Source organism: Doryrhamphus excisus, chromosome 5 (genome assembly GCF_030265055.1).
Source record: "Doryrhamphus excisus isolate RoL2022-K1 chromosome 5, RoL_Dexc_1.0, whole genome shotgun sequence".
Taxonomy (NCBI): Eukaryota; Metazoa; Chordata; class Actinopteri; order Syngnathiformes; family Syngnathidae; genus Doryrhamphus; species Doryrhamphus excisus.
The window spans coordinates 18,107,100-18,125,548 of record NC_080470.1 but is presented as its reverse complement, the minus strand read 5'-3'; the positions used below and the strand labels follow the sequence as shown (position 1 = coordinate 18,125,548).

The window sequence follows — 18,449 nt, the reverse complement described above, 5'->3', positions numbered from 1 at the left end:
TATGCCACTAAAATGACATTATTTTGCCTTATCGTGTTATGGTACGTTATTCTCCTAATATAATAATATGAATCACAATATTAAATAATAATTATAATAATATAAATAATAATAATATATAATATTATTATAATATATATTTTATTCTCAGGAAATTACAGCCGCCCCCAAATTCTAACTTTTCTTCTCTTAATTATGACTTTATTCTCCTAAAATCATAACTTTTTCCGCAACCTAATAAAAAAAATCATTTGAGTATTTTTTCTTTAATATTTCAACTTTACGCTACTAAAATGATGCTATTTTGCCTCCTTAATTGCCTAAATATTAAATAAATTAAATATTTTCCTAACTATATAAATTAAATCAAAATATTAGAAATTCACATAATTAACACTAATAATATTTTGACTTTATTCCATTAATATTATAACTTTCCCCAAACAACTTGATTGTGTTTTGTTAGTTTCATATAATGTTATGACTGGGAAAAAAATAAACTTTTTCAGCTTTATGCAACTAAAATGACGTTATTTTGCCTCATCGTGTTATGGTATTCTCCTAATATAGTAATACAATAAATAATATAAATAATAATATTAAATAATATTATTTACAATAATATAAATAATAATATTAAATAATATTATTTATAATAATATAAATAATAATATTAAATATTTATGATACTATAAATAATATTAAATAATATTATTTATACTAATATAAATAATAATAATAATATATACTATTCTATATCCTTTATTCTCATAAAATTACAGCTGCCCCCAACTTCTAGCTTATCTTCTCTTAATTATGACTTTATTCTCCTAAAATCATAACTTTTTCTTGATTCTTTTCATAACTTAATTTGATGTTTTGTCATATTTTTGTGAGTATTTTTTCTTTAATATTTCAACTTTACGCTACTAAAATGATGCTATTTTGCCTCCTAATATTACAACTTTATTCTTGGAAAATTAATGCTGATTTTGCAGTTTTTTTTATCCTGTTAAGTTATCTCTTTAGAATGTGCCGCGGGCCGCACCTTGTGCTCGTCTGGCTTAGAACAAGGTGTCGTATATCCTGGTCAAAGGTTAGCTTCATTTCTCTATCAGAGTGTATTCCACAGAGCCCCTCTAATAAGTCATTCCATGTACTGTACCGGTCAAACGCATCTAACAGAATGAGAAAGCGTTCCCAAATTTTTGCCCGGTACGGAATAAGATCCTGTTTGAGTCGATCCCACTTGCCTGATGTTGAGTCCTTGCTTGTAGATCTTGCAGGCATCAGAAGGCAGGATTCTGGAGAGCAGAGGCACTGCAGAATTGGGGAACAAAACAAAGCACGCTTATTTTTGAGAAGGCTTGCCCCCCCCCCCCCTTCAGAACAAATAGAGCCTTTCGTGAACGACTCACCCCAACTCTGGAAGTCCCAGTGAAGCTCCAAGTAAAAGTCTCCAAGCTGCAGTTGGAGTGGAATGCATAGTGGTTGACCATTAGAAATAGTAATAATAAATAATAATAATAATAAAGACAGCTGGGGGGTAAATGTGCTATTCAGGACGCCGTAGGACGGATGTCCTATACGCAGGCCTGTCACCATCACAAATTTAGCTGGTCGATAATTGTTTTTTATAATTTCTTCATTAATTATTGTCATGAGAGGCGTAAATCACTCTCAAAGCACTAGATGGTACTGAAATATAGCGTACATGTGTGAGCCGTATTAGCATGACAGGGAAGTTGCCTGTACGTACACTACCGCTCAAACGTTTGGGATCACTTGCAAATTTCTTTGTTTTCCAAAAAAAAAAAAAATTCATGCATTTCACAAACAAAATTTTTCCACTTCACAAACATTTGTGTCCAATTCCCAACCAATGAAAATGAATGAGATGATTTTCAAAGAAGGATGTACATTTTTGCATAGAGGCCTACGATCAACAACTGTCAGTCCTCTGCATCAATCTCCTGGTATGGCTGCTAATCCAAGTTCATCATTTTATAAGGCTAATAGATGATTAGAAAAGCCATCTAAAAATCCTAACTAAAACTAAAATCTCTTACCATGCTGTTAACTACTCCCTTCAGAGAGCAGCACAAACTGGGTCTAACAAGGACAGAAAAACGCTGCACAACTGTGCAAGAAGACAAATATCTGAGAGTGATCCCAAACTTTTGAGCGGTAGTGTATGTTGATGGACGACTTTGACAGTAAAAACGTTGCGAGATTAACCTTGTCATAAAACCACACTGAACGGTTGTGTTTCTTTAGGAATGTAGCGAGCGACATTGTCTGTGAGTGCGCACCATTTTGCACCGTTTTGTTTATATTGACTTCCAGCTTTGTTGTTCGCTTTGCACTAATTGTGTCGATGGTATTGTACTCAAGACAAAGACAAAATGGAGTCAGCACCACGTACCTCTTTCAGTGCGGTTAGCAACTTTGGCCTCTTCTCCTCCACGCTCTCCCTGGACTGTTGCTTTAATTTCCTCAGCAGCGCCGTTACTGAGCAACGCAGAAAAACAAGACAACAAAAATGTTTCATTTCACGAGTAAATAAAGCACACACACACACATAAACACAAACCTCCAATCCTGAGACACAAATCCAAAAGCATTAAGAAATGGCTTTCAGGTCTGAGATATAATTTCCTGTGGTCACGGCGTGCAACATCAGAGCGGCGCCAAGGGGACAAGCCGCAGGGAGGCGAATGCGTCAGCATCTTTTCTTATTAAATATCTTATTAGGCCTTTTTACCTGAGATAATTTTCAATAATAATTACAAGTTTATTATCATAAAATCACAACTTTTTCCCTTGTTAGAATACCACTTTATTTTGACTTTCTTCTCATAAAAATTCTTTCCTTTTCTAGTTTTTTTTTTACATTTTCCAAATATTTCAACTTTGTGCTTATAAATTTATGACCTTAATCACATATTATAATTTTCGTCTTGTCCTAAATTTACTCATTTTATTTTTTTTTTCTTTTGTTAGAATACCAGTTTTTTAATTCACATAAATTACAGCAGTTTTTATTTTTATTTTCTAAATTTACTTAAATTATTTTTATTATTCATTATTTTTTATATTATTTTTTTATAGTATTACATTTTTATATATTATTCATTATATTATATTTATTATAATTTATTATTATTTTATTATATTATGACTTTATTCAAATATTATATATTTTTCCCCAGCTGAATTTTCCAACATTTCCACCTTTAATTTGTATTGGTTTGCATAATATGACTTAAAAAATATGAAATTATCTTTAATATAGCAACTTTATGCTTCTAAAATGATGTTGAGTTTTAATATTACTCTTCCATCCTTATGACATCTTGTCATTGTTTTTTTCAATGTTTCAATGACATTATTTTACCACATAATATTACAAGTTTATTCACATTAAATTTTTCAACACCTTTTTTCCGTTGTTAGAATACCACTTTTTCTCTGAATATTTTGAATTTATTTGCATAAAAATTCTTTCCATTTCTAGTTTTTTTTCCAAATATTTAAACTTTGTGCTTATAAATTTATGACCTTAATCACATATTATAATTTTCATTTTGTCCTAAATTTACTAATTTTATTATTTTTTTGTTTCATTAGAATACTAATTTTTTAATTCTCATAAATTACAGCAGTTTTATTAAGTTTCTAAATTTTTTATTATTTTATTATGACTTTATTCACATATTATATATTTTTCCCCAGCTGAATTTTCCAACATTTCCACCTTTAATTTGTATTGGTTTGCATAATATTATGACTTAAAAAATATGAAAATATCTTTAAATATGTAAACTTTATGCTTCTAAAATTATGTTGGTTTTAATATTACTCTTCCATCATTATGACATCTTGTCATTGTTTTTTCAATGTTTCAATGACATTATTTTACCTCATAATATTACAAGTTTCTTCACATAAAATCACAACTTTTTTCCGTTGTTAGAATACCACTTTTTCTCTGAATATTTTGACTTTATTCTCATAAAAATAATTTCCATTTCTAGTTTTTTTTTTTACATTTTCCAAATATTTCAACTTTGTGCTTATAAATTTATGACCTTAATGACATATTATAATTTTCGTTTTGTCCTGAATTTACTCATTTTATTCTTTTTTCTTTTGTTAAAATGCCACTTTTTTAATTCTCATAAATTTCAGCATTTTTTATTTTCTATTTTTTAAATATTAATATTTTTTTAATATATTTTTTATATTCATCTTTAATTTGTATTGTTTGCATAATATTATGACTTAAAAATATGAAAATATCTTTTAATATATCAACTTTATGCTTCTAAAATGATGTTGAGTTTTAATATTACTCTTCCATCATTTTTTAAAATTATTTTATAGTTTTACTTTTTTGTTAAATGACATTACATAATATTTTGAAAAAACAGCGGCTGCACATGGCCCTCGGGCTACACTTTGGACACCCCTGCATTAGAAGGAATCCTCCAAGGACCATAAAAGGAGGAAAAATGGAACAAAAATGTACAAAAAATCGATTCAGAGAGCGCCACCCATGGTACGCCCCTCGAATCGACCCCCCGTGACATTTCCTTTGATAAGCCTTACCAGCTCCCAACATGCTGATCATGTTGCCTATGAGCCGCCAGGCATCACAAAATGAGCAAAGATTTCAGACACACACACACACACAAGACGGGATGAGGGCGCCTTGATGGCCCAGACGCCTAATGAGCTCCAGCTGGGGCTCACCCTGATCCCCTCGCCGCTACAACGCCGCAGCCATCTGCCGCCAGATCACTCAGACAGCACATACGGGAGAAGCAGTCCGGACCACGTGGACATTAAAAACCTCTCTCCGCGCTAATTCACTCACATTATCGCTTCCGACACTTCCATGGGGATAATTAGGATGGAGTTCAAACTTGCCATCTCCAGTTAAGGTCCTTTTGGGTTTGACTGGTAAACTGGCAGTAGTCCAGGAACTTGAGAACAGTCAATATTGACAGAAGGCTCAGGTGAACTGAACAAGAGGGGTGGGGGGTGGATGCAACCAACTGAGAAGGCTGAAAATGCCTGCAAAAATACAGCTTTGATCGGAATGGTACCCGGATGCCCGCCATGTTTGTTGCACACGACAACGACTGAGACAATATTTATCTTAAGACCAGACACACCAGCTTTAAACGGCTTTCATGCTTTTATTTTTTCATGGGGGTGAAATGGTTTCTTCCAGTACAGCTGCTTCAAAATCCAGAAAATCCACGCAAGTCCATTCATTCATTGTTGCATTCTTCCGAAATAATCTTTGGAAAATGTTATTTTCATAATACTAGGACTTCATTACCGTAATACCGCCCAAACTCATTTTCCAAAAATTCTAACTTTTTATTTTGTTTACAAATATGTGACTTTTTGTTTTTACTTTTTTTGTTCCATTTTCCAACTTTATTCTTGTAAATTTTCTTTTCGCAATTCCCACCGTATTTTGACTTTATTCCCGGAACAGTATGCTATATAACCAAATATAACCAAAAAACAACTTTGATTTTATTTTGTTTCTTGTTGTTTTCTCTTAATATTTGGACTTTATTGACAAATGTTTACGTTGTTAGAATACCAATTTTTCTCTGAATATTTTGACTTTATTCGCATAAAAATAATTTCCATTTCTACTGCTTTTTTCAATTTTCCAAATATTTCACCTTTGTGCTTATAAATTTATGACCTTAATCACATATTATAATTTTTATTTTGTCGTAAATTTACTCATTTCATTGTTTTTTCTTTTGTTAGAATACCACTTTTTTAATTCCCGTAAATTTCAGCAATTTTGTAATTTTTTATTACTTTATTATATTATGACTTTATCCACATATTATATATTTTTCCCCAGCTGAATTTTCCAACATTTCCACCTTTAATTTGTATTGGTTTGCATAACATTATGACTTAAAAAATATGAAATTATCTTTAATATATCAACTTTATGCTTCTAAAGTGATGTTGAGTTTTAATATTACTCTTCCATCCTTATGACATCTTGTCATTGTTTTTTTCAATGTTTCAATTACATTATTTTACCTCATAATATTACAAGTTTATTCTCTCATAAAATCACAACTTTTTTCCATTGTTAGAATACCATAATACTAGGACTTCATTACCGTAATACCATATATATCTTTTCCCCGCCCAAAGTAATTTTCCAAAAATTCTAATGTTTAATTTTGTTTACAAATGTGCAACTTTTTGTTTCTTGTTGAAATATGAATTTTTTTCTCTTAATATTTGGACTTTTTTGACAAAAAATTGCAGGCATTTTTTTTATCCTTTTTCTGCTTTTTATTAGATTTTCCAACTATTTAAAATTTCTTCTTATATTTATCACTTTACTCCCATCATATTTGGACGTTATTTAAATAATATAACTTTTTCTGCAACCTAATTTTCCTAAAATTACAACTTTTTATTGTTTGGTTTCTCATATTACTATTAGGGCGGAAGAGTTGTTAGCGCGCAGACCTCACAGCTTGGAGACCAGGGTTCAATTCCACCCTCGGCCATCTCTGTGTGGAGTTTACATGTTCTCCCCGTGCATGCGTGGGTTTTCTCCGGGTACTCCGGTTTCCTCCCACATTCCAAAAACATGCTAGGTTAATTGGCCACTAAGCGGTAGTACTGGCAAGAAACATTGACTTTATATTAGATTACCTTAACACCGCATGAAGTCATCCATGGCATGTCCACATGATAGAGTGGGGAAAAAACATCCTCCCATTCCATGTGGAAGTGGTAAGCTTATTGAGTTTGGAAGAAATTAATTTGAGGATAACTGGTTAGCTTGTGGCTGCACAGCGTGCAAGTGGTTAGCTCACAGGCCTCACAGCTAGGAGACCCGAGTTCAATTCCACCAATTGCATGTTCTCCCCGTGCATGCGTGGGTTTTTTACTCCGGGTCCTTCGGTTTCCTCCCCCATTCCAAAAACATGCTAGGTTCATTGGCCACTCCAAATTGTCCATAGGTATGAATGTGAGTGTGAATGGTTGTTTGTCTATATGTGCCCTGTGATTGGCTGGCCACCAGTCCAGGGTGTACCCCGCCTCTCGCCAGAAGACAGCTGGGATAGGCTCCAGCACCCTTGTGAGGAAAAGCGAAAGAAAATGAATGAATGAATATTACTATTAATTATTCTAATGTTATAATATTACAACATTATTCTTGTATAATTAAAATTTTTCTTTGACTATTTTCGCTTAATTCTTATAAAATGACTGCAGATTTTTGAAGTTGTATTCTTTTTAAAGAAATGAAACAGTCGTGGGCCTTGGTTTGGTCTGAGCTTATCAGAAAAGAGGCAAAAATGATGATCTCTGTTTTCAAAGCTGACGTGTGTCAATAACTTGTTTTGCCTAAAAGACAAAGAAATTGGAAATTAAAAAATATTCACATTTGAGAGGCTAAAATCAGAAGATATTTACATTTTGAAATCCAACAAATGATTCAATGAATACCAAAATAATTTTTGATAAAATTGGAAAATCAAGAATCATCAATTAATCGTTAATTGTGGCAAAGCCCCCCGTGAGAGAACATAAAACGGTCCCTACTCCCCCAACCAGGTTTTGTGCTCACCCAAAAAATTGGCCCCATTTGCCTTTAAACAAGCTGGAGTCGTTGTTCATAGGTTTTTCTCAGGCTGTTCAGGTGTGACTCGTGTATTGCTGTAAACAAAAGCAATCTAAAAAAAAATCCAGAGTTTGAAAAACAGCCTCCGGTCCAATCCATCAAGTGTCATGTATTAGCACTAATTAGCGTCTGTCACGCTCCAAAACGAGTAACTCTACTAAGACTGCTAAGAATGTGCAAGGATGCCAACTGCTATAATATGATAAAGCCGACGTGTGGAAACCACAGCCCGCGGGCCGTGTTTTGAACTACCAAAATGATTCCAATGGTTTCTGAAGCCAGAGAGTCTGGTGATACACAGGTCATTACGGGACGGTAATTATGGGCCTGCATCGCAGAAGCACCCCGAAGACGAGCCTGTGTGACGGAGACGGACAGAGCAGCAAGCCTGCTATGACGAAACCGGGCTGTGGTTTGGTTTCATCCTCCAAATTCAAGATGACGAACCGACATCAACCACCAGGCCACCGCTGGGAGCGAGCCCTGACATACACTACCGCTCAAAAGTTTGGGATCACTTGCAAATTTCTTTGTTTGCCAAAGAAAAACACATTTTCGTGCATTTCACAAACATTTGTATCCGTTTCACAAGCAATTAAAATAATAATAGGCTAATAGGTGATTAGAAAAGCCATCTAAAAATCGTAAGTAAAACTAAAATCTCTTATCATGCTGTTAACTACTCCCTTCAGAGAGCAGCACAAACTGGGTCTAACAAGGACACGAAAACGCTGCACAACTGTGCTGATGATGGATGACTAAGGATAGGTTTTAAAATAAAAAAACATTAATCAAATACCATACACTACCGCTCAAAAGTTTGGGATCACTTGCAAATTTCTTTGTTTCCCAAAGAAAAACACATTTTCATGCATTTCATAAACATTTGTATCCATTTCCCAACCAATGAAAATGAATCAGATGATTTTCAAAGAAGGATGTCCATTTTTGCATAGAGGCCTACTATCAACAACTGTCAGTCCTCTGCATCAATCTCCTGGTATGGCTGCTAATCCAAGTTCATCATTTTATAAGGCTAATAGATGATTATGCTACGTTCACACCGACGCCGAATTCGGCGTCATTTTTCAAAAAATCTCACGATCTCCTCAGATATGTTTATGCTCTGATAAGCTCTGATACGCTCTGATACGAAATTCGTTCCCGCTTTAGGCGACAAATTATTTCCCGAATCGCTACGGCTACTCACGCTTTGATGACGATTGATCAGGATTTGTTACGCTTTAAATCACGCTTTGATACGCTTTAATACTCATTGATAAGCTTTGGTGCGCTTATCACACTTTAAATAACGCTCTGATACGATTATCAAGCTCTCTTGTGCATTGATAGGCTCTGTTAAGCTCTGTTACGCAATGGAAAATTTCGAGATCCCGACTGCATCCCGCCTCTGATCCAGAGCATATATAAAGATGCAGCAGATCCATTGATCCTTTGAACCAAGCTCTGTTAAGCTTTCCTACGTTTTGAGCAAAACTTTGATAAGCTTTGTGACGCTTTGATAAGCTTTAATACGCTCTCCCCGCTTTACGCAATTCGTGACAGATCGCCTCAAATTTTTAAACAGTTTAAAAAATTTTGGCGCTCTTGCCGAATGTCCCGAATTGCTCAAACCTTTCTTACGCTGTATTACGGTCTTTACGCTTTCATTAAGCTTTGTTACGCTTTGCTCGCCGATTTCATTCGCCATCGATTCGGCGTCGGTGTGAACGTAGCATTAGAAAAGCCATCTAAAAATCCTAACTAAAACTAAAATCTCTTACCATGCTGTTAACTACTCCCTTCAGAGAGCAGCACAAACTGGGTCTAACAAGGACAGAAAAACGCTGCAGACAAATATCTGAGAGTGTGTAGTTTAAGACAAAGACGCCTCACAGGTCGTCACCTGGCAGCTGCACTAAATAGTAGCCGTCAAACACCAGTGTCAGTATCAACAGTGAAACGGCCACTTCAGGATGCTGGACTTCATAGCAGGACTGCCAAGAAAAAGCTCCCAAAAATACCAAAGTGATACCAAAAGTGATACCAAACTTTTGAGCGGCAGAGTACTTCACTTTCCTTTCCATTGGAATCCAAACCAGAAGATGATAGGATGAGATTGGTAAAAATGGAGGCCACAAGCGTTGGGTTAAAAATAACTTGAGCTACCGTAAAATGACATAGGCTAAGAATAGCCTGAGAGGCTGTAGTTGAAATCCAGCGTTCTGTTGGTAGATGGATGCAGCGTGGCGCTGACGAAGCGTGGCGGATCCAGACAAACACTCTTCTATTCCTGTAAAAGTTCCAGCCTCTGGCGTAGAATGTTGTCTCAGATCCAACTTCATTCATACACGCCCGATACGTGCGAACAAGTTATATCGATTTCCAGAAAAAAACTGCCCCTCAGCTTGGTCACATACAGGAGAGTAGGTGACAAATTAAAAAATACAACTTACAAACTGTAAAAAAAAAAAGTATTTAAAAATATTTTAAAAAATATTTTAAAATATTTAGAAATATTTTTAAGTAACTCATAACTCTGTTCTAATATTTTGACTTTTATTATCAGATTTTTTGTGTATTTTCTTCCCATAATTACGACATTACTCCCATGATGTTTGGGCTTTATTCTTGTAACATAACGTTTTCCACAACCTAATTACCCAAAGGTCGCCTCGGTGAGCGAGTGGTTAGCATGTTGGCCACACATTCAGGAGACCTGGGTTCGATTTCTCTCTTTACATATTTCTCTTTACATATATCTTTACACATAAAACAATTGTAAATAAAAAAAAATTTAGTCAAATTAATCACATTTTCACATGAATTAATCATGATTAATCACTATTTGCTACTATGTGTGAAATATCCTAATTTTTGCTCAATTTTAATAGAAAGATATAAATGACAGGACAGGAGTGGTTAGCGCGCAGACCTCACAGCTAGGAGACCAGGGTTCAATTCCACCCTCGGCCATCTCTGTGTGGAATCTGCATGTTCTCCCCGTGCATGCGTGAGTTTTCTCCGGGTACTCCGGTTTCCTCCCACATTCCAAAAACATGCCATGTCATGTCATACTTTTTGGCATTCACATCTGTCAATCACAGCTGTTGTTCACTCACAACTAAAAAGCGACATGTCGTCATTTCACCATGATGGTGATGTTTAACCAAGTCCGGTACTTACTCATTTGTCGGTCTCCGTAACTGATGGCCTCAGCCAGGGGGCTCCATCCCTGAGCATTCTTCACCTTCACAGGTGCATTGTGGGCCAGCAGCAGATGGGCACATTCTGCACACGGAAAACAGTCATCCATTCACAAATCCACACTATAGCACAACATTTGCTATAATCATTCACAGGTTGTAATAGATATTCAATCAGCTTCATTATTAAAAATTCATCCTCCAAAAGGGTCCACAAAAATCATTTAAATGTATTAAATCATAAATTGATCAATGAAAAACAACAAGCTTCAAATTAATGGACTAAGAAAGTAATGGTGGGTTGCAGCTCCGGACCCTTTGGAAGGGATAAATAACAAAAACCGAGGTACACTACTGCTCAAAAGTTTGGGATCGACGACCTGTGAGGCGTCTTTGTCTTAAACTACACACTCTCAGATATTTGTCTGCATCGTTTTTCTGTCCCTGTTAGACCCAGTTTGTGCTGCTCTCTGAAGGGAGTAGTTAACAGCATGGTAAGAGATTTTAGTTTTAGTTACGATTTTTAGATGGCTTTTCCAGCATGATTTATTAATAGATTTTGCATCGTTTTTCTGTCCTTGTTAGACCCAGTTTGTGCTATTGCTAAGGATTTTTTTGTCTTTCATGATTACAGTCACCCCTGGTTTAATTAATTGGTTACAGACCTGCCAGCAATAAATTAATTTCCACAATATAGGATTCCAAGTCAATAAATTGAATATTTTTGTAGTTGGAGCACGGAAAATCTGTTTATGACTTTGTAAATACGAGGGATTTACGTTGCAGATTTTGATACCAATCATCCATGAGTGAAATTGACCGATTCCGACACCGATCATATGGAATAATTCTTGTTTGTTTCTTTGTTTCTTCTTGCACAGTTGTGCAGTGTTTTTCTGTCCTTGTTAGACCCAGTTTGTGCTGCTCTCTGAAGGGAGTAGTTAACAGCATGGTAAGAGATTTTAGTTTTAGTTAGGATTTTTAGATGGCTTTTCTAATCATCTATTAGCCTTATAAAATGATGAACTTGGATTAGCAGCCATACCAGGAGATTGATGCAGAGGACTGACAGTTGTTGATAGTAGGCCTCTATGCAAAAATGTACATCCTTCTTTGAAAATCATCTCATTCATTTTCATTGTTTGGGAAATGGATACAAATGTTTGTGAAATGCATGAAAATGTGTTTTTCTTTGGAAAACAAAAAAAAATTTGAGCGGTAGTATATGTAGTACTACTGCGCTGTTTAAAGGTCAATGCTTGTTCTTGTGAAGCGTCGCAAAGGTTGCCTGATGCTTTGTGATTCTATGAAAGCACTAAGTACATGTAGTACATCGATATCCGTCATCATCTTTCAGAAGATCTCAGGATCATCGCAGCGTATTTAGAGATCTTTCTATCCGGGTGCTGTCTAGTTCATGGATTCGGGATGCAGTGTTGCCGGCAGATTATGGTGACTGCAGATGCCGCCAGAGCTTTACGTCAGCACGTAAAACATCAAACATCTGTGCCCCGTGCTTTGGCAAACATCTGGGATGAAGCGGCTGATAAGAGAGGTCACTGTGCGGTGTGACGTACGCCTCCGATTCCCTGAAGCTTTTCACCGGCATATGGCGTCCGACGGTTGTGTAATAATCATGACAACAGTTAGTAAACTTTACGTAACCAATGATGGCCTTTTTATTTGTACTGATATATTTGGGTCAATCATGTGGGGGATACTCGTACTTAGCATAATTCCACCAACTTCGCTCGACACTTAACACATTCGGATTCTATTTGCTTTGTTGGCGCCGATTCCGAAGAAAACGAGAAGGAACTCTGACTCAAACGATGATCTCCCAGGAGCTGAGGCGGCATTTATTCCGAGCACAAATACGCTGGAACAGATGAGTTCAGCTGCATCATGGGAGCCCGGCACTGATGGCTGTGTTCTCGTTTCGCCGCCAAAAAATATCCGCATTTAATAAAGCAAAGTATTTTCAAATATACAAACTTTTTCAATGAAGTAAAATACAAAACATCAGGCCTTCAGAAGACGCATTCAATGCTATCGTAACGTTTGGTGAGACACACAAGCACCACTCTTTATCGCTAACGCAGGGGGGAAGCTAAAACTCAACTCTGAACCATCACTTCCTGTCTGCCCCCAACTCAGCTCCCTGAGTACTGGAACACATTTACAGCAACACACACAAGTCTTATTTCTGTCTTATATGGATAATTTTCTTTTATTATGTCTGCTATATTGGGTAATACGGGCGTAAGGGACTTTTTATTGGACATTTTATGTTTTCAATGGCATTTTTTTTATTGTTGTCGTGTCTCCAGGCTACTTTTTTTAATATACACTAAAGTTTGGGATCACTTGGAAATTTTTTCTTGGCAGTCCTGCTATGAAGTCCAGCATCCTGAAGTCGCCGCTTCACTGTTGATACTGACACTGGTGTTTGACGGCTACTATTTAGTGCAGCTGCCAGGTGACGACCTGTGAGGCGTCTTTGTCTTAAACTACACACTCTCAGATATTTGTCTGCAGCGTTTTTCTGTCCTTGTTAGACCCAGTTTCTGCTATTGCTGAGGATATTTTGTCTTTCATGATTCCAGTCACCCCTGGTTTAATTAATTGGTTACAGAACAGACCTGCCAGCGATAAATTAATTTCCACAATATAGGATTCCAAGTCAATAAATTTAATATTTTTGTAATCGGAGCACAAAAAATCTGTTTATGACTTTGTAAATACGAGGGATTTATGTTGCCGATTTTGATACCAATCATCCATGAGTGAAATTGACCGATTCCGACACCGATCATATGGAATAATTCTATTTTGTTTCTTTGTTTCTTCTTGCACAGTTGTGCAGCGTTTTTCTGTCCTTGTTAGACCCAGTTTGTGCTGCTCTCTGAAGGGAGTAGTTAACAGCATGGTAAGAGATTTTAGTTTTAGTTTAGATTTTTAGATGGCTTTTCTAATCATCTATTAGCCTTATAAAATGATGAACTTGGATTAGCAGCCATACCAGGAGATTGATGCAGAGGACTGACAGTTGTTGATAGTAGGCCTCTATGCAAAAATGTACATCCTTCTTTGAAAATCATCTGATGCATTTCAATTGTTTGGGAAATGGATACAAATGTTTGTGTAATGCATGAAAATGTGTTTTTCTTTGGAAAACAAAGACATTTGCAAGTGATCCCTAACTTTTGAGCGGTAGTGTATGGTATTTGATTAATGGTTTTTGATTTTAAAACCTATCCTTAGTCATCCATCATCAGCACAGTTGTGCATCGTTTTTCTGTCCTTGTTAGACCCAGTTTGTGCTGCTCTCTGAAGGGAGTAGTTAACAGCATGGTAAGAGATTTTAGTTTTAGTTAGGATTTTTAGATGGCTTTTCTAATCATCTATTAGCCTTATAAAATGATGAACTTGGATTAGAAATGGAAAGATTTGTTTGTGAAATGCATGAAAATGTGTTTTTCTTGCCAAAACAAAGAAATTTGCATGTGATCCCAACCTTTTGAGCGGTAGTGTAGTGTATCAACATGGGCTCTATGAATCCACACAGTGATATCGCTGTGGAACAACTGGAACAAAGCATGCGATGGATTGTGCATGTACACCATGTAGTATATAAAATCAGGTTAGAACACGCAAACATAGGAGCTTATTGCAGCTTTCGCCACCGATCTGATTCCCACTTTACTTAAATGCTTAAACCTTGCAGAGCTCTGCACTTTCTGTACGATCTCGTTCATTCATTTTTAATATACATCCCAGCGGTCGGTGGTGTGCTAGTTAATAAAGATGCACAGGCAAACAAAGGCTTTCCAGCCACGCCCTGCTTACTGTATGATCTCATGCTACATCCCTCAGTCTGTCCAATGTGAGCGTCCCTGGAGGACATGGCAGGAGCTCAGGCCAGAGACTGACAACCTCATTAGGAAGATCAATTCCGCAGCATGTAATCCCTCACTCTTGTGTTCGAGTTCCATTCCAAACCGATGCTGCGCACGGATTCACAGTCCGGTTTAACAACATTCACGGTGCACACCAATGATCTGTTTGATTCCGCGGCATCATTACATCTGGTCAGAATCAACACAAAGGACAGACTTGACATGAATCTGAATGCTGCCGACTCACCTTTGTGGCCCATCATGACAGCCAGATGGAGCGGGGTGTTTCCTGAAGAAAGCAGAAGACACAACGCAGCATATAATAATAATAATCACAATAACAGAAAATATGAGTAGAACTTTTGTTAATCAGTGTTCTATTAATCTGCTAAAGCTGTGAAATACAAGGGAAATGCAGTGTTACACCCGCAAACGTAATAACTACCCACAAACGTAATACAAATCTGCAGCTTTGAATGTAATAATCCCGCAAATGTAATACATTTCCCACAAACGTAATAAAATTTGCCTAGTGCAAACGTAAAACAGAATTTTTATTTTTATTTATTTTTCTGAATTATTACATTTTGTTTGTGGGCGTACATGTGCGTTTTAGTTACAGTATAATATTGTATGTGTGATTTTGTGTGTATTTGGGGAAGAAATAATCAATAATCAATCATAATCAATAATAAATAAATGAAATAAAAAATAAAATGTATATATCATATTATATATACATTTATATATAAAATAAAATAAATAAAATATAATAATAATAATAATCGTAATAATAATTTTATTTAAAACAATTGCAATTATCACAATTATGTTATCTTTTTTTAATTTAAAATAAATTAGAATTAGGAATTAAAGATTCCTTTAATGTATTGAAATGATACTCTTTGAATAATATTTTTTCCACAAAAAAAGGAAAAAAAAAATATTACATATGTGGGAAATTGAAAATCTGTAAATGTAATAACTTCCCACAAATGTAATATGAGACAAAATAATTATATTTGTGGTTGTTGTTGTTGTTTGATCTTTTTTCTTTTAATGAGGGAGAAGGTGTAGATGTAATTTTGAGGATTTTAACAAGATATTTTTTTTCTTTTTTTTTGTGGAAAAATATTATTCAAAGACTATCATTTGAATACATTAAATGAATCTTTAATTATTCAATTATAATTTATTTTAAATGAAAAAAGATAAAATAATTGTGATAATTGCAATTGTTTTAATACAATTATTATTACTATTATTATTATTATATTTTATTTATTTAATATATAAATTTATATATAATATTATATATACATTTATTTTATATTTTATTTTGATTATTTCTTCCCCATATACACACAAAAATCCCACATACAATAATATACTGTAACTAAAACGCACATGTACGCCCACAAACATAATGTAATAATTTCCTGCAAATGTAATAGTTATTACATTTGTAATAATTCAGTATTACGTTTGCAGTGGGTAAATTTTATGATGTTTGTGGGAAATGTATTACATTTGCGGGATTATTACATTCAAAGCTGCAGATTTGTATTACGTTTGTGGTTTATTACGTTTGTGGGCAGTTATTATGTTTGCGGGTGGAACATGCATTCCCACCGTTACACTGCATTTCAAATTACTGTATTTTCCAGACAATAAGTCGCTCGATTACCATTTTCCACTGCGTATTTTAATACTTTGGTACGAGGTGCATTATTAAAAAAATAAAAATAAATAAATAAAAAATAAAAAAAATAAAATAAAAAAACAAACTGTATTATGGAAAGCAGGAAGTGAACAAATGTAACAGTTACTCATTGTAAAAGTATGAATGTTGAGTGTGAATGGTTGTTTGTCTATATGTGCCCTGTGATTGGCTGGCCACCAGTCCAGGGTGTACCCTGCCTCTCGCCCGAAGACAGCTGGGATAGGCTCCAGCACCGCCCGCGACGCTCGTGAGGTTAGAAAGCTGAAACCTACCCCAGTTGACTTTGGGCAAGAGGCGGGGTACACCCTGGACTGGTCACCAGTGGGGCTGTCAAAAATAGCGTGTCAACAGAGCTAACTTATTTCATTAATTACATTATATTTTGCAGCGTAATTAGCGCAAGCCACGCCTCTTTCTTATAGCGCAAGCCCCTCATTTATCACGGTTAATCGGTTCCGGACCCGACTGTGATAAGTTGGATTTGATGTTTATAAATCTGATATGTTTACGTTAGGCGGTAGAGCGGTTAGCGTGCAGACCTCACAGCTAGAAGACCCCGGTTCAATTCCACCCTCGGCCATCTCTGTGTGGAGTTTGCATGTTCTCTCCGTGCATGCGTGGGTTTTCTCCGGGTACTCCGGTTTCCTCCCACATTCCAAAAACATGCTAGGTTAATTAGCGACTCCAAATTGTCCATAGGTATGAATGTGAGTGTGAATGGTTGTTTGTCTATATGTGCCCTGTGATTGGCTGGCCACCAGTCCAGGGTGTACCCCGACTCTCGCCCAGCACCCCCCGTGACCCTCATGAGGATAAGCGGTAGAAAATGAATTAATGAATATTCTGCACAGTACTTCCTGCTATTGTCTCGCCATCGTCAGTAGCATTACTGTCACCTAGCCACCAGTATAGTTTAGTACGTCACCACAATGTCTTTGAATGCATCTTATGAATGCCTAATATTTGTATTTTAGTTTATTTCACCATTTTTATGCTTTAAATGCTAAAGTGAAGCAAAAAGACACATCAAATTTACTTAAATATGTATTTTTTTGGTAGGCTACTACTTTGTACTAAAAATTACTGATTGATTGAAGCTGCAAATTTCGAAACGCAAAGTGGCAAGTGATTATTGTTATGGTGTCTATCACGTTTGACAGCGTATACGTCGTAGCATCGTGCTTCTTCCCCTCGCTGTTCCTGTGTGTACGTCTATGCACTGTAAAGATGTCGGGTGCTTGCCGGATTAAAAACACACCATGTAATTCAACGTGCTGCGCCCCCCGAGGCTGAAGCTCGATTACAAGGCAATCTGAGCCGCAGTCACTGAGTGGCTTGACAGCGCCAGAGACACACGTTTGACAGTTTGTAGTCGGAGCTGTACTCTGACGACAGGCCGCATTCCAGTTCAGACAAGCGCAACATGGGCGTGTTTGCTCGGAAATCCTGTTTTGTTTTTTTCCCCCCCACCATCTTTCCCAGCTAAATAGGTGCCATCATGTGGAACTTGAGCCATAATGTACTGTACTGGACACTCAGCATGGCCACTTCAGATCCACAATATGTGATTTTTTTTGTTTTAATACTAAGAGCTGTTTATAATATCCTGGCCTTCTTGTCTTGTTTTTCTAAAGTTATGGTAATGGTAATGGTTTTATTTCATTTGAACATGCATCAGATTACAATTGAATGCATCCCATAATCAGTTCACAGTTCCACATGTCCAAAAGGAGTAGGAAGAAGCAAAGCTTATTAAATCCTACCCCTCCATCTGGTACTTTTACAATCAGTAACTGTTACATTTGTTCACTTCCTGCTTTCCTAATATTCATTCATTTTCTACCGCTTTTCCTCACGAGGGTCGCGGGGGGTGCTGGAGCCTATTCCAGCTGTCTTCGGGCGTAAGGCGGGGTACACCCTGGACTGGT

At 36.1% G+C, this 18,449-nt stretch overlaps 1 protein-coding gene across 1 annotated transcript in view; it reads right to left on the bottom strand.

Annotated features, from left to right (window-relative positions):
• LOC131130155 (ankyrin repeat domain-containing protein 13C-like) overlaps positions 1-18,449 on the bottom strand; it is a 28,738-nt gene that overhangs the window by 7,758 nt on the left and 2,531 nt on the right. The window contains exons 2-6 of the mRNA XM_058074382.1: positions 15,046-15,087; positions 10,880-10,984; positions 2,426-2,511; positions 1,419-1,464; positions 1,254-1,320 (exon numbers count right to left, since the gene is read on the bottom strand). Coding sequence (XP_057930365.1) covers positions 1,254-1,320; positions 1,419-1,464; positions 2,426-2,511; positions 10,880-10,984; positions 15,046-15,087 — 346 coding nt within the window. The remainder of the gene's footprint in view (positions 1-1,253; positions 1,321-1,418; positions 1,465-2,425; positions 2,512-10,879; positions 10,985-15,045; positions 15,088-18,449) is intronic.